The following is a 27,301-nucleotide window of genomic DNA, read 5'->3' as shown; positions in this document are numbered from 1 at the left end:
ACACGTCTATAAGAATTTCAAGTTGGGCCCCACCGGTGAAAACAGACATAGGCCCAAGCGTCTTCGTAGGGCTATGCGGTGTTTGGTAAATCTTCCTTTTTGATTTTTTGTTTGACTAGTTATAAGTTGGACGTCAAACTTGAATAGTGAATCTCCATGCCCAACCACCGCCAAAACTTTGTTAGAACTATAATTTTAAAAAAAAATTAAAAAATTAAAAAACATATTTTAATATATATTGTAAATAAAAATTGATTTTTATAGGTTATTATTATTGAATGAAAATAAAAACAAAAAATAAATATTTGTTTTTATTTTTTCCCTGAGCCTGAAACAAAAAATTGCTTCAGCCTATTACATCAATATTTATTAATGTTGGATAAAAACATGAAATAGGAATCGTGATTTGGAATTTCTCTTTAAGAATCCAAGTCAATATTGGTTTTTATTGACTAGAATTTGTCTTTCGTGAAACTCCACAGCTTCCTTGTACTGTTGTACATATATACTATTCTCTTCCACGACATGCAGCTAGCTTCCGGGTACAATAGGATTGTCTTTCGCGACTGCTTCCTTGCAGATACTATTCATTTTCCTTCGATACTGATTTGAGTTATCTGGATTTAATTAATTGGCTCAATATTGTCCTCTTCAATCTTTACAGTCAACTGAAGGCAATTGGTCCATTTTTCTCTCTTCCATTTCATTGTTTCTTGGGAATAAGAGCTAGCTCATTATTTTGTTCATTCACTCCGTTTCTGTCATTCCTTCTCGTTAACCTCAACTATGTCTTCTTCTATGTCGCGTTATGTATCTCTGGATCTTCTTTTATACTTGGAATCCGGGCAGACGATGCCGTTTCATATATTCCCTGACGTGGTCATGCCGGATTTTCGACACCATTTATCCAACGGAAAGCAATTCCTTCCCACTTCAGAAGTAGTTGACAACAACTTCTGCTTCAGTGATTTACAATTACAAGGCATGTTTGATGAAATCCTGGACAATCTCAATTACATCAAAAGGGCGTGTGGGAGAGTAAAGCAATGGGAAGACCACATCAACAAGGAGATCGAAGGGTTGATTATGCAGAGCATGGACGGTGCCTTCAAAGAAGAAACAGAAACAAAACAAGAATCCTGCAGAGGCAACTTCCTTTATGATAAGCTTCAAAAAACCCTCAGTGTTGTTTCAATGTTAAAGAGCCAAATCTTTTCACCCCCAGAATTCTCTTCAGTTAATTTAGAATACTCTGAAAGCTTCAAACGTTTCAGCTTTTGTATGAGGGATCGGTCCAAATCCCCGATCAATCTGCCAGACCAAAACATCATCGATGAAATGATCAAGGAGAGATCAAAGAAAGAGATTGAGGCGATCTACAACGATCTAGATGTTACATCAAAGATGTGTTTGCTCTGTTTCTCAGTGTTCCCTGAAAACGCTGTCATAAAGAAGAAAGTATTGGTCCACTGGTGGGTTGGCGAGGGCTTTATAGACTCCCCTAGTAGCGGAGGTAACTTTTCTTTCATGATATCCCCAGTAGTGGAGGCCGATTGGTAGCAATCGGTCTCTCTTTTCTCTCTTGATATCCCCGAGTAGTGGAGGATATCCACCTGCAAAATAATTTTCAAAATTATATATATATATATATATTGGTTTGAGAATGTTTTAAATGGGAGGTTTTTAAATTGTATTAAATGAAGACCATTCCACGTGAGAAAAGGAGAAAGGATACGTAGTTGACATTTATAAAGTCCCCAATACATTTCAAGCCTTTGCTTTAAAGCAATGCTTGAATGTATGCACTCACGTATATATTTTAGCACGGTTTGAAGCACCGAGCACGTGTGCGTGGTAGTGAGCACTAGTGGCGCCTTGATGGCGCACTTGGCACGAAGCATTGGAGCTTGGAGTGATTTGATCATGACCATTCAATGTTGGATGGTCACGATCATTTGATCTCATGGCTTGATCTTGACCATTGGATGCTTCATAGCTAGGTAGATCCAGTTGTTGAATTTATTGGATTGTTAATAAAGTCAACTGTAAGATCAGATTAACTTTGATCTAACGGTTGTGTTTAAATGATTGTCACTAACCATTACGATCTAACAATTGTAATTAAATAATCGTTGATTATAATTAAATCTAATGGTCAGAATTAAGTGTCGGCGAAATTAACAGTTTATTAATGTTGGTAGATTGTTACGGTTAGAATGGCAATTAGTGACGGTTGGATTAACGGTTGATTTAGCTATTTTCAATGCTATTAATAGTCTATTGCAGTTTGATTCTATCTTTTTCTGTTCTCTCTAAAATACCTTCGGTATTTAAACAAAAATTAGAGTTTTTGTTTCTTGCTAAAATAGAAAATCTGATGATGTTCGGGTTTAGGTTCTTTTGTGTAAATTGTAACTAAACTACATAAGTTTTATAGGCTTCTTTGTATGTTGGAAAAATATTTGTTAATACTATTGCATACTATTTTTAGTAGGAGCAAACAGTTTCTTAAGGAAAACGACATTGTAAACAAAACTAGTTAAAAATCCGTTTGTGTTTATTTTCTTTATTCCTCTAATTTCCTTTACGTTTTTGGATTCATTCAGATAAGACAGCAGAGCAAACTGGGAACGAGTTCTTTAAAAAATTCATCTCGAAAGGCATCATCGAGCCCGTTCACAAAAAGCGCAGAACAAGATCAGAGAATTGCAAGATGGACCCGTTAATTCGCAGTGCCGTAATTACGCTTGCGAAGAGAGCTGGGTTCCTCTGTTTTGATGCCGAGGGATATCCAACTGCAAATTTATGTGAAAGTCGGCGGGTTTGCCTGGTAAAAACTGTAGAAGGGTCTTCGCTTCGGCAATTGACTTACAGTTTCGATTTGAAGCAGGAAAAGGTTCGCACTTTGTTCAATGTAAACGAGCCTTATCTTGATTTCAGAGTGGACTTTTTCTCTCAGATGAAGTATTTGAGAGTTCTTCAGCTGGGTAGGTGGCAGGCCTCTGCCCAGCAGCACGTGGAAGTGGACGATGGTGGGTTCTTGAAAGGGTTGAAGAAGATGAAACATCTTCGGTACTTTAGCCTTAGGGGAATCTCAGGAATCATAGAGCTTCCAGATGCAATTTGCAAACTCTGCAATCTAAGGATCCTGAACCTCAATGGGTGTCATAATTTAGAGAAACTTCCTGACGGCATAGGCTCACTCAAAATGCTGACACACTTAGACATGTCCGAGTGTTACTTTATTAGCCACATGCCCAAGGGAATTGCCTTGCTCTTACAACTACAAGTTCTTAAAGGATTTGTGGTTCGCCAACCAAAGAAAGGAGTAGAGTGTTGTAAGCTGCATGATTTGGCGAAACTGGAAAATTTGAGGAAGCTGCTCATACATGTAGAGAGAGAGTATGGTAAAGCGGAAGAACAGCTGCGTTCTTTACCACAAATCAAAAGCCTCCGGTCGTTATCAGTGGCATGGTCAGGAATTTACACCTCACCCAATACTACAATCGCAAGGGCCTCTAGCATAAAGGAAAGTATCAAGTCATGTTCGAAGAGAACATCTTTTTCCGCGGCTCAGGCGACAAATAAACCAACCCCTTCCCCTGCTTCTTTGGAGAAATTGGGGCTCCTGTATTTACCTGGTTCTGAGATGCCGTGTTGGCTCAATCTCTTCAACCTGGAAAACCTGAAGAAGCTTTATGTAAGGGAAGGAGAGCAGCTCTCAGACCTGCGGATAGCGGAATATCACCCACAGAACGTTAGAGCTCTACGCTTGAAGTACTTGCCAGAGCTTCAGATGAATTGGGGAAAACTGCAAGCATTGTTTCCAAAGTTGAGTTACTTGGAGCAAGTCCAATGTCCTAAACTCTTTTTCTTCCCATGTGATCAGAATGGAGAGTGGATGCGCGGGTCGGCCATAGACGAAGAGCACGCATAAGCATTTTGCATCGATCATCGCTTACAAAAAAAAACTTTTTCTTGTATATTTGTATCCTGCTAATTCAGTGTCCAACAAAGTAATTTGAATTTAAATTACACAAAGTATACTTAGAACACTTTGTAAAACTGACAGTATAATTCAGTGTCGAACTTAACGGTATTTTCTGCAAATATCAAGATTCTAATTGTTGGCTTGATGACCTACTTTTCCAAGTCTATTTAAGGACTCTTCAAGCATGATTTTTGAGTAGTGATATATTGAACACCCAGCATGAGTTAATAGTGATCACGCTATGTGAACAGTGATACAAACACGGTACGGATTTACTGTTTTTGAAATTTTTTTAAAACCTGTATCACTATTCACCTAGCGTGAGTACTGTTCACTCATGCTGGGTGTTCTATATATCACTACTCATGATTTTTATAACACTTTTAGGTCATAAAAGCTTGTGATAAGAGATGTTTATTTTTGTGTAAGAGTCATTATGGCATTCCTCTCTTAGAGTTTGTTTATTGTAAACCACACAACTCTAGCTTGCACAAAAAAAACCCTTTTAGCCTCTCAAAGTTCCTGTAAAGAAGATCGAGTAAAATATTTTTTTAGCTGACGAGGGAAATAATGTGGTAGTAGATAAACGGGTCACTTGTCTAATGCAAAAGAGTATCAACGACTCAACTTCAAAGGTTTTGCAAGTGTGAACATTTTTTATTTTCGTTCATCTATGGTAAATTGATTTCCTGAGTTTGTCTGCTTTGAAGTGATTTTACTTTTAAAGAGTTATTCAAAAAGTTTTCATTTGTGTTCAATATTGATTTATTTCTTTCATTATATTTTGTGAATGATTATGTGGTTGCTTATTTTTAAATTCCGCATTATTTTGGCATACACATATTCAACTCCCTTCTACGTGTTATATGGAGTGTTTGAGTTATATTTTCAGTATCCAAATTGTACCACATTGTAACTTGTAATGTTGCTATATGTCCTCAAGTCCTATCACCCATTTCTTATTTTGGCCCTTGAAAGGGAACAGAAATGGAAGAACAAGCATAATTTGAGCATAACAACAATATATATATATATATATATATATATATATATATATATCAAGAATGTTTGAGTTTCACTTAATTATCTCTTTCTTTTCCATACAAGAATGATTTTTCAGTCCAGCAATTTGTGAGGTGAATTAATTTCTTTCTCAACATGATGAACTTTATCATTATCCTTCCTGGCTTTCACGGGCGAGAAATTTGGTAATGGGCCTCACCCATTTACTTCTTAAAACCCAATGCTGTCAGGCCCAGACCATTTTGACTATTTGACTCATAGACTTTCTAAAAAAAAAAAAGAAAAAGGGTTTATAAAACAAAGAGTATCAAATTCTGATCCTGGGTCTTGTACGTACACTGCCATTTCACATCAATTGGTGCGCTGATCTTCATATATCATTGTGAAGAAAGCCAATTTTATGTTTTAAAACAAAAGTTCAGGTCAAATGTAAAAGCAAGAAATTTGTAATTCGGGTTAAATTCACTTTACCCCTCTTAAATTTTAGGGGGTTTTTAATTCGAACTCCAATGTTTAAAATTGGCAATATACCCCCTTAATGTTTCAAAAATTTTCAATTCAGACCCTCCGTTACTAATTTTCGTCTAATTTGACAGAAATCATCCCACGTGCATCTCACGTGGAATTTTGATGCCCTCTATTTTAATTTTGTCCTCATTAAAATCTATAAAATTATGTAATTACCCTCATTAAAACCTAGAGTAATTACGTAATTTCATAGGTTTTAATGAGGAAAAAATTAGAATAGAGGGCATTAAAAACCCACGTGAGACGCACGTGGGATGATTTTCGTCCAATTAGACAAAAATTAGTAACGGGGGGTCTGAATTGAAAATTTTTGAAACATTAGGGATGTACATTACCAATTTTTAAACATTTGGGTTCGAATTGAAAAAACTCTCAAACTTCAGGGGGGGTAAAGTGAATTTTTTCCTTATAATTCTAAATCTTTGTTCTCCACCCTTTTGTGTTCCAAATTCTTTCTCTAAATTTTGAGGAAACAAAATTTGTGTTTTTTTTGTTTCCCGTTAAATGTGTTTTTTTTTTTTTACATGTCAGTACAAGGAGAGAGAAATGGGGAGCAGGATTCGAACTAGTAAGGCATGGTCCTCAACCGATTTAGCTATTCCCGGGGGACTCCTACTAAATGTGTTAAATCACTATTATTTTAAAATTTTAAATTTACTAAAAATTGTGAATTTAATTATTTAGTTAATACTTTAAGAAAAATGCTAGAAATCACACTTTTATCTCACAAGTATCCCACCTTGGTCATGTAACAGTGTCAAATAGCCCTTGGATCAACCTTGTTTAAAAAATAAAAATAAAAATAAAAATAAAATCTAAGGACTACTTGACACTAAGATATGAGTAAAGTAGAATAATGGTGGGATAAAAGTATCATCTTCTAATACTCCGGACTTGTGGGTTGAACCCCATCTTTAATAAGTGGGGCCTAACACATAGAATATTCAATTGAAATGAGAAGGTGAATTTAATCAATTAATTAATATTCTACTACTCATTCTCAAATGTGTGCTCAATTTCCATCTGAATAATTGAGATACAACGCATAAAATATTCAATTGACATTGAAGATGAATTATAGAAACAAGAGTCAAGAGTGGAACTTAACACCTTAATTTTGATACTATATTCAATCATATGAAAACAAAAATTACAAATTTAATTATTTAATTAATATTAAAGAAAAATGGTCTCTGTGTGTGTAACCTAAACCATCTCAATTTTGGAGAATTCTTTTAAGTGTACGAGATGATAATGAAAATGTGAGTTCTTTTTGGATTCTTGGACCACCTATGTGGTCCCAGCATATGAAGTTCCCAACGCAAGGCTCTCCTAGATTCAGAATTCAGGGGCCCCAACAAAGAAGTGTCAAAACATATGTTTGATGCACTAAGCATATATTCAACCCAAGCTTAAGCCATACCAAAGCAACATCTTTTCTTTGGCCTTTGCTTAAGAGTTAAAGGGTCGAGTCGTTTATAGTCCCTTCGAGATTATTTATAATCCTTTAGAGCTAAACATGTTGATATTTTAGCCGTTTTTCTAGTTTGGTAACCTTTATTTGCTTTTAAAAAAACAGGTTAATAATTTTTTTGGTATCTGAATTTTAATATTTTTATTTTTTTCCTCTTAGTTTTTAAAAAAGACAAATCTAATACCTCAGATTTTAGAAAAGACTGAATCACGACCTCAATTTATTTCCGTCAATCCCTTTGGCCTTGGGGGTGATTTGGCCACTCCCAGACCGGCCTTGGGGGTGGCTCCTAAGGTCAAACTGGAGGTAGCCGGCCACCCCCTGCCGTTAATTGGGATAGACGAAAATTAACGGAAGTGGTGATTCAGTCTTTTCCAAAATCTGAGGTACTAGATTTGTCTTTTTTAAAACTTAGGGGAGAAAAAATAAAAACATTAAAACCTGTACCAAAAAAGTTATTAACCCTAAAAATAAAAAATATAGATAACCCATAGCTCAATTTAGACAAATAACATAAGAAATTATACTGAAAATTCCCTTGTCAAAATAAATGGTGGAATAAATTTTCTTACATAACTTGTTGAAATTGCTATTTCTGCAGGTGATTTCCATCTGTGACGTAGATACTGGTATTTTTATGTCAAAAAAGAAAAGATCCTAGTATCTTCAAGAAAGCTGCGTGTCTACAACGTTGTTTCTCTCTTGTCCACACACACAAGTTTATGTTAATTTTTTTCCCACCATTACTCAATGCAATTATTACTTTCTGCTAAATTTCTACCATGCGTTGACCACGAAATGAACTTGAGTTCTTGCGTTTTCAAGGGACACAACCAAACTCGCCCAATTCAAGAAGACAAAGGACTAGGAGAAGGAGTATAAAATTTCATTGGTGAATCAGCCTCATCATTGTGAGCCGTTGATTTTTGTTTTTTTTTTTTTAATACTTCAATTCACAGCCCTCCATTTCTCCTCCTTTTGTCCTGTTTTGGTGATGAGAGTGATACAGAGACCTCGAGCAGTTCATTTATTTGCCTCACTCCACTCCATTGAGCTCTGCTTGATCTGGCAGCAGACGCCATTCATTTTACGCCGCTTGATTTCCCTCTTGTCTGGCACTACAGTGGTATCAGTGGTGGCGATGTTCTTAAATTCCCATTTTGTACAACGACGGTCCAGTACGCTCGTTGGGATCCTTGTGCTCGACTCCGCATCTACCATTGACTCGTACCCCTCCACCATCACCACCACCACCATTTCTTGCAACACATTGAAGCAATTCATCAAGTTCTCCTGCAACCCACAACCTTAGAGCTAAGCAAAGAAGCATGGAAAAAAACAAAAAGCAGAGTAATTATATTTAACAGATTGCTTATTAGCGAAAATCAGCTTTAAGAAGTTATCGTTGATCATATTATTTCTACTGCATAGCAGCCTACTGAATAGCGTTAATTTATAAAAAAAAATATATATGTAACAAATGGTCACTTACTTTGTTTATGTATTTACAAGACAAAATCGAAGCTTTGAAAGAAGGAAATTGCAATGGGAATAGCTGGTAAGAGGCGGAAAGAAGCACCGATGCTGCAATTATCGATGGTTTGTACTCTAAAAGCTTGACTTCTGCAATGAAATCAGCAATGAGAGTCTGATGATATTGAGCTGTTGTTAACCAAAAACATTAAAGAAACAGAAAAGTAGTACCATTATGAGCATGGAAGATTATCTCTGAAGCTCGACATTTGAGGGCTTGGATCAATGGTGGATCTTTGAGTTCGAATAAAGATAGGAAGAAGTCCAAAAATGGGAAAGGTGTCATTGATCTCATACGCCAATCCAGAGCATCGAGAATGAGAAGCTCCATTTTACTTATTGCCTGCGCGTCAAAGATATGACCTTCCTCTCTCTGTTTCATTGTTTAAGGATTGATAAATATAAGTTCCTATGATTAACTTAGTTAATCCCAAACATTCACTTCCAATTATCTTACAGTTGTAGTCCATGAAATTATGAAGAAAAAAAGAAGAAGGAAAAAACAAGAAGGATAAATTACCAGGAAATCAGAGAGCGAGAAGGGCGTGTTCTTCATCTTTGCTGCTAGAGAGAGGCAAGATATTACAAGGAGTCTCAGCACCCACGGCTTTCCTTCCTGCATATCCAAAAAGACAAACTTGTTTTCCATAATGGGTTTACATATTTTAAACAACTTGTTATCCTCTGTTTGGTTTCCGAGAATGTATAGGAATCGATTTTTTTTTTTTTTTTTTCCCTTTTTGGAGTCTTAGAATTGTAAGGCAGTTAAACAATGTACAAGATTCAGAACCAGATAATTTATTACCGGGATTTCTTTCTTTGAAATAAACCGGTCCATGTAATTGACAGCAAGGTAAGGAATGAACGGGTCCAAGTTGCTGGTGAACTGTGAAGTGGAACAAATCTATATCAGCAGAAGAAGATAGAGAAAATTTGATATTTAGTGTTACCCATTTACCTGTGACATATAAGAAATAGCTTCGCAGCGAAGAGAAACGTGGAAATCACTGTCCATTAAGCTGCTTAAGAAGTTCTGTGAGGGCATGTGATCAGATTCAGAGGCGAAGAGATTTGAGATTTTATCAGATTGCTGCTCTTCGAAGCTTGTTACTGGGTCTTCAAGCTCAAACTCCATCTCTCTTTTCTTTTCTTTTTTCTCTCTCTCTCTTTCACTCTGTTTCTCTGTGTCTCTGTTTTTTGGGGAGATGGGTATTACAAAGAAGCAAGAATTCCGAGAGGGTAATAATGATGGAAAAGAGAAGCTTCGCTTTCTATGCTGAAAAAGAAGCTGTGCGAGTCTTCAACTTGACCTCACAGTCCTCTCTGCACCTTGCATTAACTTATATGCATGTTGGTCCCTTTCTGCCTTTCTCTGCACTCATTGGAAAAGATAACAGAAAAACAGGGGATTCCCCTTCTTTAACACCAAATTGTCGTATTAAACCACAGAAAGGACATGATCTAGATTAGGTTCAGTAACATTTTTTTATCCGGAGAAGAAGGGTAAAGGTCCGTACTTTTCAAAAGTTATTTGGACAAATTAGAAAAAGATTTCCAATAATTTCCTTGCATTCTTACTTTTTTTTTTTGTGGACAAATAAAATAAAGCTCATGGTCATTGAACACGTGATTAATAATATGGATTAACAAAAAAAAAATACCTTAGATTTTGTTTGGACATGAGAAGTTTCTTGTTGGGTGACTTTCTGATTTGCAGCGACTTGTCAATTGTTTAAAATTTAGATATTGTGTAATAGGGTTGTCCCTTTGCATTTAAGGAGTTTTAGCTTCTTTTTCTTTTTCTGTTTTTTGGTAATATTTTTTGCTATAATTTTTTTTTTGTTTGTTTTTTTTTTTTTTGATAATAATGCTTATTATTTATTCATTTCATAAAAATAAATCATGTTGCTCTAATAAAGCAATATCATAAATACAATGAAAAATTTCTTCAATCCAAATCTGATCTATGCTTTGTTTAACTTTTTGAATATCACTGTCTTAATCAGTTTTCAAATTTGCAGCATATTCTAGTGAATCAGGTCTCTGACGACTGCCCAACCCAATCTATCAGAATTTTTTCAACTAGACAGTAATTTTCTTGTTTTTTCATCTCCGCTACAAGCACATTCTCAAACACAATTTCCTTCGCTGCTTCTATCATCAAACAATTCTTATAAATATATCATAATTCATTCGTCATCGGTCACTAATTTGCTCCCATAAATGAACTAGAAGAAAATGAAAGACAGACCGAAAATCTCCAATAACTACTCTAAAGGTTTCATATAAATAAAATCTTAGAAAACGTCTTTTAAGGGAGTGGAAACCCAAAAAGAGCATAAGAAAAAAAAAACCATAAACCACTGCAAAGTCGGAATATCACCAAACTCACTACTTCATTATTTAGAAAAATGAAATAGTTGAGGAAGTGCGTGATCAGCTCTCCTAAATCAAACGTCACAAGAATCTTACATAGCCATCATCACTTGAAAATAGACATTATCTTTGACTCCTACACTCATAATTAGTAATCTAATCAATTAACTATTACTCATCTAATTAATCTTTATACAAGAAAACAAAATTAAATGATTGTGAACGTGATTTGTCATAGCTGAGTCAATGCATAGAGATCTGGCATACATCCCTGCATAATTATATTTAACTTGTAGTGATAGTACTAAGTACTAGATGTAAGCCTGGCCTAGTTACCAATAATATATATAGGATGGAAAGAATCATTAAATTCAAATTATAAATTTAAACAGGTAGGAAAATGTAAATTTAATTATTTAATTAATGTTTTAACATATGACGTTTGTTATGGCTTGGCTCGACTAGATGACTATTGTTTTGGTTGTCAGACTATTATTTTCTTCACTCTGGTTGTTTGTTTTCAAAGTAAAAACAATCTAAATTACAAAAGACTCATAAAATATATAAAATTATTTGATATAATTTTATAAAATACTCGTAAATACTAAGTGGTCCCTTAAGACACAGGGCTACATATAGAGACAGTTGTGGTATCCCTTTGGTCCGAGATAAGCGCTGCTAGATTTAGAGGAAGGCCGATAAAATCCATCACAAGGTGCACACTGTACATTTTGCAGTGAGGCGGTAGCTGGCACGCCGTCTTTTAGTACTGCCACCTTCTCATTCTTCCTTGTGGCCAATATTTTAATTGCATTTTATCATATCTTAGCTGGTTTCAGCTATTGGGTCTTCTTTCATGTTTTCTGTTCTCCAAGTTTAAGTCCACCCAAATTTTTTTTTTTAAAAAAAAAACCTCTAGGGCAAGATTTTTACGCTTTGAGTTCATTTGAGTTTGCGATTTCAAAACGTTTGATTTAAAAATTGCAGTTTAAGATGTGTGATTTGAAAATACAATTTTTAAAAACACAAATAAGTGGTTGATAAAATCGCAGTTTAACCTTTAAAATTGTAGTTTTGATCCGCAAAATCACTGTGCCAAATGCATGCGTTGTTAAAAATATAAAGGGAAAAATTCACTTTACCCCCCTGAAGTTTCAGAGTTGTTAATTCAAACTTCAATGTTTAAAAATTGTCAATGTTACCCCCTAATGTTTCAAAAATTTTCAATTCAGATCTTCCATTACTAATTTCCTTCTAATTGGACGGAAATCCTCCCACGTGCGTCTCACGTGGGATTTTGATGTTCTCTATTCCAATTTTGACCTCATTAAAACCTATGAAATTAGGTAGTTACCCTCAATTTTATAGGTTTTAATGAGGGTGCGTACATAATTTCATAGGTTTTGATGAGAAAAAAATTGGAATAGAGGGCATACAAATCCTACACGAGACTCACGTGGGATAATTTCAGTCAAATTAGATGAAAATTAGTAACAGAGAGTTTGAATTGAAAATTTTTGAAACATTAGAGGGGTGTATTGTCAATTTTTAAATATTAGGGTTCGAATTGAAAAACTCCTAAAACTTTATAGGGGTAAAGTGAATTTAACCCAAATATAAATTAAACAACACACTTTTTCCTTTCAACCAAGTTGAAGTTAACCCCCACAAAATACAAACTAATCACATCTTTCCATGACATTTATAATGACTTGGATAGTCTTTGTTTTCCTTTCATTACAGGCAACTTGAGTAGTCAAGGCAAAATCTGCTGTTCTTTTTGCAATATCAAATAGAGTTAACTTGGGTGCATAAAGACATCAAGCATAGATAGCATATGCTTCCATGTGACAATCTATTTTATTACCGATTAATCACAAATTTGAGGTTACGTAATTCTACACACATTCTTATTTTTATATTCTAAATTTAATGCTAATCTTTACTTTTATGTTTAAAATATACACTTAAAAATGTAAGAGCGGAAATTTGTATTAATCTACCTTGCATTTATAGCTGTCACCTACCGTCGTCATTAGCCACCCACCCCGCCTTTGTTCCTTCAACAGTATTTGTCATCGGTCTTCACCAGCTTCCGCTATTATTTTCTAATTTAATTTTTCTCACAAATTTCAACACGTCCTTAGAGCCTCATCATTACTTCAAGAGTATTAACAGAATGGCCAAGAAAAAATGTAGCTGGAGTTCACATGAGTAACAGATAGGGCAGTTAAGTTAGATGTCAAGGCACCGTTCAATTGAGTCCCATCATGTAGGAAATCGGCTGCCACTTTTAAAGCATTGATTATTAATGTGAGTCACGTGTGTGTGTGTGATCGATGGCCCATGATTGTTTTGTGGTTTTTGCTTTGATTGAGTTGCTTCCTATCGTCAAGAATACTTTATTATATACACACAAATCAAGGTGGCAGAGTCCCACCATTCACAGGTTCGAAGAAATTTCCTGATGGAAGCCTACCACTGACCTGGTTTCAGATACCAATCATAATTTGTCAACATCTATAAGCCTCTTAGCAAGATTATCAAATACTGTTAATTATTGACATTTGTTAATCCTACTAAAAAAATTATATAAAATCACAGGTTTAAAGATAGATATTAATTTAATAAACTCAATTTAGACAAAAATAAAAAATAAAAAAATTGTTTAGAGTAAGTTGTGACGTAGACTAAGTTGCTTTCGAATTCCAGAAGTAATAAGGAGAAGGTGTTTACGTTTGAATGAAGTCTAATGCTTGTCCGAACAATAGATGAGCTTTAGGGGGGATTCTCAAAAGCCTCGGTCAAAGTGGCTATCAATCAACATTCGAATGAGGGTTGCTGAGACCCAAAGCATCCAATTTGTATCACAATTGAATTTTATTCAGTCAACTGCTAAGTCTTGAGGTGTTCGGTCAATCGAAACTCATCCGAACTGGAGTTTCTGCATGGTTCGATGTTGGGAAGATGGGTATTACTAGTGAACTGTTCATTTTAATTTTGTGAGTTTTGTGTGTTAGAAGGGTTAAAAGACTTTTTTTATAGACAATTACAAAGCAAAACAAACAAGCTACAAATCATGATACAAAAACTGGGTGTCCCATGAGTCATGTCGACCCTTTGGTGTAGGATAAAAAAGACAAGTATAATATTATTTCTATAGCAGAAGAGACCACATAAACAAATCAAAAACAGAACACCACACAATCCATTAATTGAGAAGATACAAGATGTGCTGCAACTCTTTCCTTGTCATGACTATTCATGGCGGGTGACAGCTAGCTAGGGTGCATGTGTGTCCCTGTTTTAAAAATGATGGCATGCATGCATGGACTCCATTTTCCACATACCATGCAATGATCGATGCAACACTTCTTTTCAAATGCATCTTCTTCGTCGCCGAGTGAGTTCAAAGACATTTTTAGCTTCTTTCCATGCCAAAACATTTTTATCTTACAAAAATCGAATTCTTTAATGGACAAGTTGACTATCATTATTGATCATCAAGATTCTTTCTTTAACCTCAAGATTTTTCTTCAAAAGCTAAAATATGAATGAAGAATCATGCCTATTTTTAGGCCAAAAATGTATATATATTTAACTATATATAAATATTTTATGAGAAAACTTTAAAACGGGCCGGCAGTCATGGCCTCCAATCACCTTGCTCCGCCCGTGCTTAAGAGCAACTTTTAGATTGCTATTTATCTTTAATTTATCAAGATATAGATCAATTTCAATAAAGGATCCATACAATGAATCAATATACACAAAAGAGAAGAGACGTGGGTAGGGTCTTTTAAGAAAAAAAATGTTGATTTTGAAAATAATAGAGGAAATTTGTTTTTCTCGCCAATATTTGGTACCATATCCGAAGGGATCCTAGGAGTTGATATAAAGATGTTGTAATTGGTTGGTGTGTTTGGTAAGCAAGGTCCCAGTAAAGTGCACCATGACAGAGCCAGAAAACTGTTTCAAACTGTTAGAATATATAATTAGCTTAAATTAAATAGAGTAATAAAATGAAAATAACTATCTTTGAATTTTAGAAGGTGTTGGGATTATACAATACCGTTCCGTACGACCGCTCTAAAAATAGGCTCGTTGAGCACGATATGGAGGTCCGTAAAAGACTTGAGTTTGTCTCTTTTGCCTTAACACTAAGATCAGGAGTGCTATGCTTACAAGCAAATTTTACAGAAAAACTTTTAAAAATTGATGTGGCACAACATGATTAAGTTTTTCATAATTTAAACTTATATTATATCCAATCATATTGTGCCACAGCAGTTTGTAAAAATTTTTCTGTAAAATTTATTTGTAAGCCTAACATCTATCTAACACTAATTCATTTTAAATAAAATGCAAACTCGCGTTCCAACCGTAGAGTTGGTACAAACAAAGGAGTTAATTCAAACAACAATACATACAATACATACGTGTAATGCCCCGGCTAGTTAGGTCATGAATAATTAATAAGTATTTTGGTATTTGGAACCACTTTAGACCTAACACGTCCGCATTTATTAAAGTTCTCAATTTGACATTATTTTAAGGACATAAATTTCCCTCAAATCGGTCCGGAGAAAATATCCACCAACCCATGTAAAATAGTGTCAAGTGTCTGTAAACATTTAAAAGGCACATTGAATTTAGTTTAAGTTAGTAAACTGCTATTAATGAGGTTAAGAATTTAATGTGTATTTTAAATGTTTATCGATACTTGGTACTATTTTAAATGGTTTGAAAGATATTTCCTCTAGTTTGAAGGAAATTTATGTCCTTATTTCAATTACTATGCATTTTGATAAGAGAAATGTTTGGGGTATCAAATCTTTTACCAAAAGATCCTTACCAAACTGATGTGTAACTCATTTATTGGGGAGAAACAAAACAATTAATTAAGAGAAATGTAATTGATACCAATGTTTAGTAAGACTATCTTGATAAAAAATTTGGTACCTATAGGATTTCTCTTTTGTTAAATATTCTAATAAATCTTGTAATTCTTTGCGCGTCTGAGATTTGAAAGATTGGGCTCTCGTCATTTATTAAATAGTAACTAGTTTGGAGACAGAAAAGACTTCCCCAAAACTTCCAAAATAAATAATGCCACTATTCTTCAGTGACATTTTGTTTTTTAATCAATAAATACATCTTCTAAACTGTTTGCATAATAATTTATAAGTAGATATGTTAATGGGGGATATGCAGATAAGTTCACACCCTATAAAAGCCAAACAACCATGCATCACTCTGAGAGAGTTACGTACAGTGATCCACGTGGAACATGCCTAATCTTCTAGAATAATATAAAAAGTGTAAATAGTCGTTATCTTTGTTTTGTGATATAATGCATTGTCAAATTACCTTGGTCATTTTTTAAGAGATGTAGGAAATATATATGTTGATGGATTAATGTAATCTCTTAGAATTTTCTGCTCGAATTACAAGAAATTCGAACATGAAATATTAGATGTTCTAATAGCCGATAGACACTGATCACACATCAATCCAATAAAAAAAAGGTAGAATATTGTATGTAGTATATAACATTTATCTTGCATATAAGCCTATGATTTGCATTGTAGTAATACTTTAGGCATTGTTATATGTATATCATATATAGCATATTCAAGGTAATTTGAAAGCATATTAATTCCTTTTCTATCAAAAGTTACATGAATTTAACAAAACGTACATTACTCGCCTCAAACGAAGTCAATTAGTACTTAGCCAAGATGTTATTAAATTAATTTTTACAAAAAAATTAATTTACAAGTCGGCCTCTAAAAATGATACGTGTCCATAACATATGATAAACATGTCATTTTTAGAGACTAAGAGGGTGTTTAACAAAACACCCTCCCACCCTAAATACTATTCATCTCCTTTTGTCAAAAATAAATAAATAAATAATATAAAAACATTCTCATTTTTTATATCACATTATTCATTTTTTATTATTATTTAAATAAAAAAAATCATTAAAAAACAAAACTTTTCTACTTTTCAATACTATCTTTTCACTTTTCTATACTAATTATTATACTAATTTTTTTTCTCACCAAACATAAATGTTTGAGAATGTCATGTTGTTAACCCCTAATTTGTTAGAATTTTTTAGAACATATAATGACATAATGTAAGACTTTATGAGGGAAGCATTACAGGAAAAGCAGAGAGCAGGAGCCAAAATAGCTTTAATCTTGACTACTCCCTTCCCTTTGCCCCTGGAGAATGTCTCTAATTGTAGGACCCTTCTCTCCTTTCCTTGTTCTTCCCCTTCTTTTATAGTGACTATTTTCTTAGACAATGAGATGGATTCTCTGTTGGACATTGGTCCAAGAGAAAGCCTAAAGCTTGGAATCATAGAAATTCCATTTCCACTCACTGGGGAGACCAACAAACTTTGCTTTAACTTTCATGTCTCTCTCCTCATTCTCCACATATATATTCATATATTCATATTTTAATGTATTTATATCAAATTGTAATTAATTTATCACTATTCTAAATGAAAATATCATAGGTTTGAACTTTAATGTTCACATTGTTCTTTTAGAGAGAGAGAAGAGAGAGAGAGGGAACATTCACGTGATAGAATCAATGCATGCGTGCTTGCTTTCACTCCATGCATATAGCAGAGACGTACATTATGGTTTATGAGCAAGACAATTAAGTGGGCCGGTTCTCTACTTGGGACAAAATGATACTCTTGCATCAACCATTTATGTTTTTTGGTAAGGCATGACAGTGTACTACAGATCTATAGCCAATGAGACCGAATAACTCATCATGTACTACACAAGCCAAATTATTGCTCCAAGCTCATTTATGCTTCTTACTTGAGTGTGCACCATCAACCTCAGACAGTGAATATTGAAAAATAAATAAATAAAAATAAAACCTTAGACAGTAAACTAGGAAGCTTATTGGAAGTGCCCGTGAGAGATGTCTTCCATGTTTAAGTTAGTAAAGAGAATGCTTGCTAGCTAGGAAAAAAGGGAATATTCGAGCAATACGGTAATAAAGGTGTGTGTACTCGGAATGGTTGCCCTCTCTTAAGCATAGTGTTTTTTTCTTTATACGGCCGTTAGTCACGGGCTGTCCTTTAATAAGGCATGACCCTAGCCAGGTGTGGCATTTAATTCATGTTTTTAGTAAGGTACATGTGTCGCTCGGAGATAAGGTAAGGCTCGGACTGAGTAGTGACGTCAAATTCCTTACCTCCAGCCACGCTACAACTGTTCACCATTGTCATATAGCGTCACATGTAATGTACGCCAACAGGTTAAAGACGTTACCTAATTCCTTGTTGGGCCTAATGGAAGCCTCGTTTGGTTCGCAGAATGTTTAATCCATTGAAAAATGATTAGCTATTACTACGAATAGAAGAGTGGAATAAAACAGCCATTCCTATTCCTTAGCTTGGTGATAGCACACATGCAAAAATTGAAAATTGAATCAAAATGACGAAAAACCCCATATTATTATTTTTTGAAACTCATATTAAAAAAAATAATAATAAAATAAAATAAAATGCAACGAGTCCCTCGAGGCGTCTAGGGGGTGGTGCGACCACCCCTGACCTCTTTTGTGGGTGGCCGACCACCCCAATGGGTGATCAAGCCACCCTTGAAGCAAATCTAGGGTGGCTACATACCCCGAACCATCTAAGGGTGGTACGACCACCCCCGACCTTTTCTTTAGGTGGCCGACCATCCCAATGGCCACCCACTTTATTTTATTTATTTATTTTTTTTTTTTTTAAGTTTAAAATGTTTTTTTTTTTTTTTAATTATAGGAGTATTTTTGAAAAAATGTATTCTATTTCTTAAGAATTAGTTAAGCCACTTAAATGTGTATGAGATTAGTAGTTTCATAGGAATAAACTATTTTCAGTAATAGTATGTTATCAAACAAAAGAATAGTTATACCTAAAATTAGTTGGTTCATTATAAGGATTTATTTTGCAAACCGAACGGAGCCTAATAGTTACAAGTCCACTAAGCCATTGGGATTTGTTGTTTGGGCCCGCAACTTCGTTATGACACGAACGAACAAAGTGCGAAACTCGATCGTTTGGGAGGGAAGAGGGTTTACACCAAGTAGATGAACAACCAAAACTGATGGGCTTGATATTAAAAGCTGCAATGCCTAATGGGCCGTCATGTTGCCCCTTCACATTACTACTTTAAAAGACCACGTACACAAATGATTGACCGTAACCACTTTTTTATTTTAGGGTAAAGTTTACTTAATCCCCTCAAATTACCACCTCAATGACAATTTACTTCATAAACTATCAATTGCAACAATTTATCCCCAAAACTACCAAAACAATAACAATGTACTCCCAATACTAACAAAATAACGAAATTACCCCTATATAATTTTCAATAAGTACCATTAAAAATTTGAAAAAAAAAAAATTAGTATTTTTATTTTTTATTTTAATAAGAGTAATTTCGTTATTTTTTTAAAAAAAATTGGAGGTACATTGTTATCGTTTTGGTAGTTTTGAGAGTAAATTGTCGCAATTAATAGTTTGAGGGGTAAATTGTCATTGTGGTGATAGTTTAAAGGGATTAAATGGACTTTACTCTTTATTTTATAATATTATGACCTTTTTTTGAAGAAAAAAAAGACCATTAATTAACAACTCTAAATATAAAACACTCACAGTAAATATAAAACACTCACACAACACTCAAAACTACTTTCACTTTTATGTCACACCAAAACATTTTTTCACTAAAAAAAAAAGTATATTAAAAAACAATTTATCAAACGAACCGTAGTTTTTAGCATTATACTCTTCTTTATATATTAATATAAAAGTAACGTTACTTTTCATATTCATTTCATACCAGTTGATGTGACGTATTTTAAATAATTTTTTATTTGTAATTTTTTTTTAAGTAGTTAATATGATAAATTACTTAAAACACGTCATGTCAACCACCGTTAAATAAGTATGATAAATGGAGAAAAATTAAAACGTTAGATATTTGTATAATGTTAAATGGACTCAGCCCAATGCCCAATCTGTGCCAATGAATTATTAGCCATATGGGCGACCATGAGTGGAGCTTGCCAACAAAAGGTCAGTGCCTGTTTGCATGAACGGGAGCATTATTTACGTGACGTGTCCTATTTTTTAAGGCAAAATGACAAGATTGGGTCCTTGTATAGGGATTGGTTCCGCACTTCAAATTGCTTGAATCAACATGTAACCACAATCCTTCTATGAAAATTGTTCGATTGGCGTGTAATTTGAACAACTAAGGATTCTTATTTTTGTATATAGTCCACAGTAGAAGATAAGGAGATCATACTTATATATTTCTTCGTTAGCTTAAGCAACTTAAGCATTGAAGAATTTCATCACCGAACTATTACTCATAACATCCAAGAACTTTACCAAATATTTCTTTGTCAACTTAAGCATAAAAAAATCTCTTGGCCGACAAATTTCAACAAGCTTCTAAAATGTTTCACCCCTGTTGTAGGGGGTTTCATTGGTTGTATAGGAGTAGGACCACTTAATCAATTGCATCATTATTTTGTATCATCAAGGAGCAATATAGTGAAAAATTATGTACCCTACCCATACATGTTTGCTTTGAAAACCAATCTATGCTTTAATTGATTTCGTCACACAAAACAAACTTCAAAAAGCAAAGCATATAGAAGTAGTAGTTACAGGCCAATAATCACACATCAACAAAAAAAGAACACAAACCTCACACAAGCGTATAACAAAATGAAAATTCACTAAACATTACATACATACATTATTACATTAGACCCTGGCTCATGGTAAAGACTATTGGGAAGCCTGACCTGTTTTTATCTCCGACCCGATGCTTAGTGAATCTTCCCCACTTGGCACCGCCATATTTGGATAAACCGGAACCATGCCCGAGTTTCTAACCCCGTAAAACACTTGCTGATTTACCCCATCTTGAACCACTCTTGACTGCACATCATATGGGTCAAACGGTACTGGCTGAGCCACACCGGGTCTCATCCCTCCTCCATATAATGGACTCATTCCCGATACAGCATGGTGGTACCCGAGTGGCAGTTGACCCAAAACTGCGTGATGTTGCTGAGAATATGGGGCCAGAATAGCCACGTGTTGAACAGAAACATTCCGGGAGGAACAGGACCCGGAACATAGTAAACTTGTATTCGCTGTACGGCATGACCCTGGTAACGAGAATCCTGGATGTATTGCATTACCGGGTTTCCTGGGTACCCAGTTGGTTGCGATATGGGCGGGCCACCGGCCTCTGCTAATCCCTCTATTTGATTCTCCTTTGCTTGCACCACCGGTTCCGGATTATCTGGCTTGGTCTTTACAGGTGGAAGATTCGGTATTGGCGGTACACACAAAACCAATGAAACTGAACAAAACGGCGAAGACAAAGCCGGAGCAGGAGAACCCGGATCGGAATTCGACAGATTATCGGCTAGGAGGTTCCGGGTCTTCATTTTCGGTTCATCTGAATTATTCAACCCGAAGAGATAGTCGGGTAACTCGGAGAGAATTGAGGAGGCTTCTGACCGGCCTCGCTCGAGCCCCGAGCCGCCGGCGTTGAGAGCGTCAAGGAACCAGTGATCACGGTTAGCCAAGCCGCCGAGTAGCGAGCTGATACAGCTGGCTCTGGAGCTGTCGCCTGTCCGAAAGAGAAATAGCCGAAGTCGAGCCGACCTCGGGTTCTGACTCTGTGCTAAGCGGTTGTGCTCTTCCATCATGTTCTCCACGTCCACGTCCGTCGTCACGGAAATCAAAGCATCGAGATCTTTGTTCGGAAGCTGGTACTTGACAGTTACATTGGCTGCACCTGTTCACCATGTAAAAAAAAAAGGGAAAACAAACTAAAATATAAAAGAATTAATACAAACGCTGAATTAAATTTGTCAAGTAATCCCACTTGTGCAATAATCTTTTTTGGATAATTTGAAATAAATAATAAAAAATTGAGGTTTTGGGAGTACTGTGCCTGAAAAAGTTTAGGTTTTTTTAGGAAGAAAATTAAAGGATATGGAAATTGGGTGGTGATGTAGACTAGGAGCTATTTACCCATAATTTTAAAAATCTCTTCAAATTTTAAAAATAAATCCTCTAAATTTTTATTTTTACCCATTAAAAAGTTTTTGCGTTAGTTTTGCCCACCTAAATATTGATATTCGGGTTTCACCCCTAAATGTAGACCAGATTGCCCACAGCTTTATAGACGGCATGACCTCCCAATAAGAATAGTGTGACCTCTCAATCGGTGTTATTTATTAGTTTTATCAATAAGAAACATTTTTTAGAGAATTTTTCACTTATTCCCCATAATTCTTAAAAAAAAAAAAAAAAAGGGATTTATAAAAGAGTAAGTTATTTGCAAGTTTTTGTTCTCACCACAACGCATTTCAGCAAATGTTTTTTTTTTTTTTTTGGATGTAAATTAGTCCAAATTTAATTGCACCATTCAATCACCATTAAGTCCAAAGACAAACTCATACTTTTAGCATCAGCAACTAGTGATGCGTAATACCATTGACTTTCTAAAAGGCGACCAACTGCCTTCTAGGCCCACAGGCCATCGGGCCCTTTTAATTCAGCTCACAAGCCTTGATCCATGGGGAAGATTGAGTGACCTCTCAAGTCCACATTAGCTGATGGGTGTTCTACTGAGAAACGACCCTTAAGAGAACCATCCGTTAATGGCCCCACGATTTGAGCATCGAATTGGGCCATCGGCCCATGGCTCTGGTTTTGGCCGATCTACCTACATGGTGGGTTAACATTAATGGTTGATTCGTGAGGAGAAAAATTTATTGACTTAAGCATCGAAATATCTCTGTTGATATCTCTAGCGAGTCACCCCTTGTTTCTTTATTTTGCAAGTACCCTAGACCAAGTCGAGGGCGAGGTAGCGATCATCTGTATCAACCACGACTAAATTTAACATCAAAATCTCCTCGAAAGAAAATTTAAAGTATCCCACAAGAATCAAAAAAGCCATTTTCTTGGTTACAACAAATTGCATTAATAGAAGTCCCCATCACCTATAGTTATGATAGTGGTGGGAGTTGTTCAAATAATGTGGCCAATATTAGATAAGTCATGAAAACACTATGTTCTAGCAAGAAATTGATACATCAATACATCATATCATATAGAAAGCAATTAATATCCAGCTCGATCCAATTTGTGGCTAAAGCTACTCCTGCGTCACCAATTAATCTATTCTAGACAACCAAGAAGCAACTTTATGGTTTTCCCACGATCATATTCCTTGCCAGTGTAATAAAATAAAGTACTTCCTTTTTTTTTTTTTTTTTTTTTTTACATGTCGGCCAAGAGAAAGAAACAAAAAATGAGATTCGAACTAATAACCTTCGCTTGATGAAACATGGTTCCCAGCCGACTAAGCTACCCCTTTAAGGACTTCTTAGTTTCATTTACACACATCACTTGCTTTGTCGTCATTTGTCACATTTCCTCTTTTAGGAGATTTGGGCCACCAATATTTAGTTGCCACCACCTAGATTTCAATGCTTTGGGCAATCTCATATGATTAGCCAGGGCCTATATATCTAATCTTCATTAGGAAAATCATGTTTCTTGCTAAAGGGGTATTGACTATTGAATTAAAGGATCTTACAAGTAATCGGGGTAGGGCAATGTTCATTAATTGGTTCACGACGAAACCTAGTACATATATAGATACATAGTAGTAGATATGAATCAGAATATCATACACTTGCATCCATCACTCCACATGATCATGTACTTTGCAAAGAGGTTTATCTTTCTGCAAACGTTGCTTTATTTCCTCCTTTGGTTCGGCACATCACTGGACGCCATTACTACCAACCAAAACATCAGAGATGGTGGTGATCACCAGCCAAAACTTCATGAGGTTCTAGTCTCTACCGAAAAAACCTTCGCGTTTGGTTTCTTTACTCCCGGTGAGTCCACCTACCGCTATGTTGGGATTTGGTGTTACAGCGCTCCAGGAAATACGGTGGTGTGGGTTGCAAACAGAGACACTCCTCTTAAAGAAAGGACTGGAGTTCTCTCAATTGATGTTCATGGAAACCTCGTACTCTACGCCAACAATCGGAGCACCACACCCATTTGGTCCACAAATCATGTTTCGAAACCAAGCCTCAACAACGACAATACTGTCGGTCAGCTCAAGGATTCAGGAAATCTTGTCTTGATCAGTGACAATGGAACAGGGGAGGTACTATGGGAGAGCTTTGACTATCCAACACACATCCAGTGTAGTGTCCCAGAATTTTCAAAGCTATTTAAATAGATTATTTTGATAATGATGTTATTTTAATATCCATTGTAGCTAAGGATTTTAATTCTTGGGAAATTTATTAGAGTGGTAATTAGAGAATGGTAATTGGTGAAATAATAGGATAGTAAATGGTAGGTATAAGGATGGTAGAATAAGAAGGTAGAATAGTATAGGGTAGATAGAATAGTATAGGGTTGGTGAAATAGTAAAATGAGGGTATAATTGTAAATTGAAGATAGAATGAGGGTATAATTGTAAATTGAAGATAGAATGAGGGTATAATTGTAAATTGAAGGTAGAATAGTATAGGGTTGGTGAAATAGTATAGGGTTGGTGAAATAGTAAAATGAGGGTATAATTGTAAATTGAAGATAGAATGAGGGTATAATTGTAAATTGAAGGTAGAATAGTATAGGGTTGGTGAAATAGTATAGGGTTGGTGGAATAGTATAGGGTAGGTGAAATAGTAAAATGAGGGTATAATTGTAAATTGACGGTAGAATAGTGTTTGATTTTCTCCTATAAATAGAGCTCTTCTCCTTCAGAATTTTCACCACTCATCTCCTCTCCCATCTCTTGCATATATTCTTCCTTCTTCCGCTTTTTACTCGGTCTTTCTTCTTTCTAAGAGTGTTTACTCAGAACAGAGAGAGAAAGGGCGAGACCAAGCGCTACAAGAAAGAAAGAACACAAGAGATAGCGGACTTTAGAAATTAGTTTCAAAAGATATACTAGTGGTGTTAGTCATATTGGAGCAACTAGATTCCTTCATACCACTTTTAGCTTCAGTCTAGAGGTAAGTAAATTCACTACCCCTTCTAAAGTTACTTCATGTCATGCTATTTATTCATTCTTTAGTAAATTGTAAATGATTATTTTATTTACGTATTATGAAGTTATGTTGCATGCATGAAGGATTTCTAAAAGAATTATTTAGAAAGTTTATATTTCTTTAAAGCTTTTTAAGCACAACAAGTTTATATTTGGAAAAGTTTCATTTTAAGAAAAGAAAGTTGAGAAATGATGATGATTATAAGAAAGAAAAATGATGATAAACCCTCCTACATGTTGCCCTAAGATGCATCAAAAGAAGTACAAAGAAAAGTACAAGAGATGAGATAAATGTTTATGAAATGAGGGCACATGTATGGAGGAGAGTATTTTTGGCCCCAAGATAAGATAAGATGAGAGTTCGGTACCGATACTCGGATGGAGGCGAAACCACTGAAGGAGGCTATGCCAGAAGGTGGTATTCCATCAACTAGACCGTTGAGTGCACCAAGAAAGAGTTAATTGACGGTCGGGCATGGCTGTGGCCACAGTTCAGTGCCATGGTCACAAGGACCCGCAACCCTCGTGCACAGGGGTAATAGTGTACATGGGCCTTATTATGAGAAAATGATACTATATTTTCAACGAAGATATGCTAAGATGATTTACAAAGATTATTTATAATGATGCATTATGATGATGATTTATAAAGATGATTTACAACGATGATCTATTACTAGAGGTAATAGTATGTATATGTTACGGGAGATGCAACCGTACATACAGATATTATTATGGCTAGAATTATATTTATTTGCGAAAATGATTTTCAAAACTGAGAACAAGGAGTAAAACTATTTATGGTTGTGGATTTTACTTGCTGGGCCCCCTTTGGGCTCATTCAGTTTTATTTCTTGTTTTCAGGTAGAAAGGATGCTGGAATAGGAGGCCGGAATGGGGTGGGAATAATTATTAATTTTCAAAGTCTTTTCATATAAGTTATTGTAATGATATGATATTCCGCAACTAAAGTTTAATGTTTTCTAATTCCGCTTGTAATAAAATCTCTTGAAAAAAATGTTTTACGCATTTATTGTATCTTTTAAAATCAAGTACTCTGATAGACCTTATAGATCTTTGCAAGAACTTTTGTTGTAAAAGAAGAAAAGTGGCAAACTCAGCCTTAACGGGCTGGGGATGTTACAATTTTGGTATCAGAGCAAAGGTTATAAGGTTCTGGCAGACTTTTCAAAAAAAAAAAAAAAAAAAAAAATTTGGGGGGTTAATGAGAAGCCACATTCCGGCCAAGTAGAGTGTGCATTGTTGTGTGGTCTCTAATAAATGATGCATGAGCATTTTTCTAATGGTTAATTTTTTGTTAAAAAAAAAAAAAAAAAAAAAAATCATCTTAGTGTGATTAATTTGGAGGATTTTATTATTGTGATCATGTTAATGACGGAGATGAATTTTTATTTTATAGATAGGTTGTGATCTATAGTATCTGCCTATTTGGATTTGCGGCAGTTTTCTAGAGTATCGATTGATAAGGGTATATTTTAAGGTGTCTCGAGGATTTAGAAAAGATTATTGATCATGATTTAAAAATCGTATGATGATTTTATAGATTTAGGTTGCGAGATGATTTGTGAAATTAATTTGGTGACAAAATGGTTTTATTGATTTAGGTTGTGAGACAAATGGTGTAAGTGACTTAGTAACGAATGGTCTTATGGATGTCGGTTGTGAAATGATTCTTGAACTGAATTAATGATATAAGAGTTTATATGAGTTTTTGGTAATGGCTAAGGTTTGGTCGATGACAATAATGATACTATGATTGATGTTATAATATATGGATTGATGAATAAGGATTACGTAGTGGCATGAAGTGAATGCCTAAGTATTGCAGGGATAAATGCAAATGAGGTATACCCTAGAATCTATAAGATATTTTGATATATAAAGTTGTGGTTTAAGGATTTTGATATTTTCAAATGATTGTGATGACTTTAAGGTACAATTCATGAAATCTTTGAGGTGATTCTTAGAATTTGAGGTGCTAGGTTTTCTGTAATTGAGGTAAATTATATTGAAGTGATGCTTAAAGTTTTGAGGATGAATTGATGCTCCTAGGTTGTGGATAATATTTAAATTTTGAGGCATTAGTGGATATGAAATTATGAGAAATTTTAGTTACATGCCAAAGCTTTTGATATAATTTTCTTTTACTAAGTAAAGATAATGGATTATTATTCTTGAGGTAAATTGAAGCATAAAGGTAAGAGT

At 35.0% G+C, this 27,301-nt stretch overlaps 3 protein-coding genes and 1 pseudogene across 4 annotated transcripts in view; 2 read left to right on the top strand and 2 right to left on the bottom strand.

The window, feature by feature from the left end:
* Positions 1–786: 786 nt before the first annotated feature.
* Positions 787–3,937, top strand: LOC132169926 (disease resistance RPP13-like protein 4). The gene is made up of 2 exons (XM_059580864.1): positions 787–1,513; positions 2,607–3,937. Exons 1-2 carry the CDS (start codon positions 787–789, stop codon positions 3,935–3,937), a joined length of 2,058 nt encoding a protein of 685 aa, XP_059436847.1.
* A 3,620-nt stretch (positions 3,938–7,557) lies between these two features.
* Positions 7,558–9,878, bottom strand: LOC132171404 (putative cyclin-D6-1). 2 transcript variants are annotated; one of them, XM_059582711.1, is made up of 6 exons: positions 9,508–9,878; positions 9,355–9,453; positions 9,070–9,165; positions 8,721–8,922; positions 8,509–8,639; positions 7,558–8,309 (listed from the first exon to the last, which is right to left on the bottom strand). In XM_059582711.1, the coding sequence occupies exons 1-6, from the start codon at positions 9,682–9,684 to the stop codon at positions 8,040–8,042; spliced, it is 975 nt and encodes a 324-aa protein (XP_059438694.1). In that variant the 5' UTR covers positions 9,685–9,878; the 3' UTR covers positions 7,558–8,039. The 2 variants fall into 2 exon arrangements, with proteins under 2 accessions (XP_059438694.1, XP_059438695.1); XM_059582712.1 differs by having other exon boundaries at positions 9,355–9,435.
* Positions 9,879–20,573: 10,695 nt separating this feature from the next.
* LOC132169925 (uncharacterized) lies at positions 20,574–22,686 on the bottom strand (annotated as a pseudogene).
* A 988-nt stretch (positions 22,687–23,674) lies between these two features.
* LOC132169924 (G-type lectin S-receptor-like serine/threonine-protein kinase RKS1) overlaps positions 23,675–27,301 on the top strand; it is a 44,231-nt gene continuing 40,604 nt past the window's right edge. The window contains exon 1 of the mRNA XM_059580863.1: positions 23,675–24,214. Within this exon, the coding sequence (XP_059436846.1) occupies positions 23,675–24,214 (540 nt within the window). The remainder of the gene's footprint in view (positions 24,215–27,301) is intronic.

Source organism: Corylus avellana, chromosome ca2 (genome assembly GCF_901000735.1).
Source record: "Corylus avellana chromosome ca2, CavTom2PMs-1.0".
In the NCBI taxonomy this organism is placed as follows: Eukaryota; Viridiplantae; Streptophyta; class Magnoliopsida; order Fagales; family Betulaceae; genus Corylus; species Corylus avellana.
This window is presented reverse-complemented; position numbering and strand designations above follow the sequence as displayed.

Excerpts from the sequence above, each read along its gene's own strand:
- LOC132169926 (XM_059580864.1), top strand. The coding sequence starts at position 787 with ATGTCTTCTTCTATGTCGCGTTATGTATCTCTGGATCTTCTTTTATAC. Across the intron at positions 1,514-2,606 it reads AGACTCCCCTAGTAGCGGAG|ATAAGACAGCAGAGCAAACT; the intron begins GTAACTTTTCTT and ends GGATTCATTCAG.
- LOC132171404 (XM_059582711.1), bottom strand. The coding sequence starts at position 9,684 with ATGGAGTTTGAGCTTGAAGACCCAGTAACAAGCTTCGAAGAGCAGCAA. Across the intron at positions 8,923-9,069 it reads TCTCGCTCTCTGATTTCCTG|AGAGAGGAAGGTCATATCTT; the intron begins GTAATTTATCCT and ends ACAATGAAACAG. Across the intron at positions 8,310-8,508 it reads CTTGTAAATACATAAACAAA|GAGAACTTGATGAATTGCTT; the intron begins GTAAGTGACCAT and ends TGTGGGTTGCAG.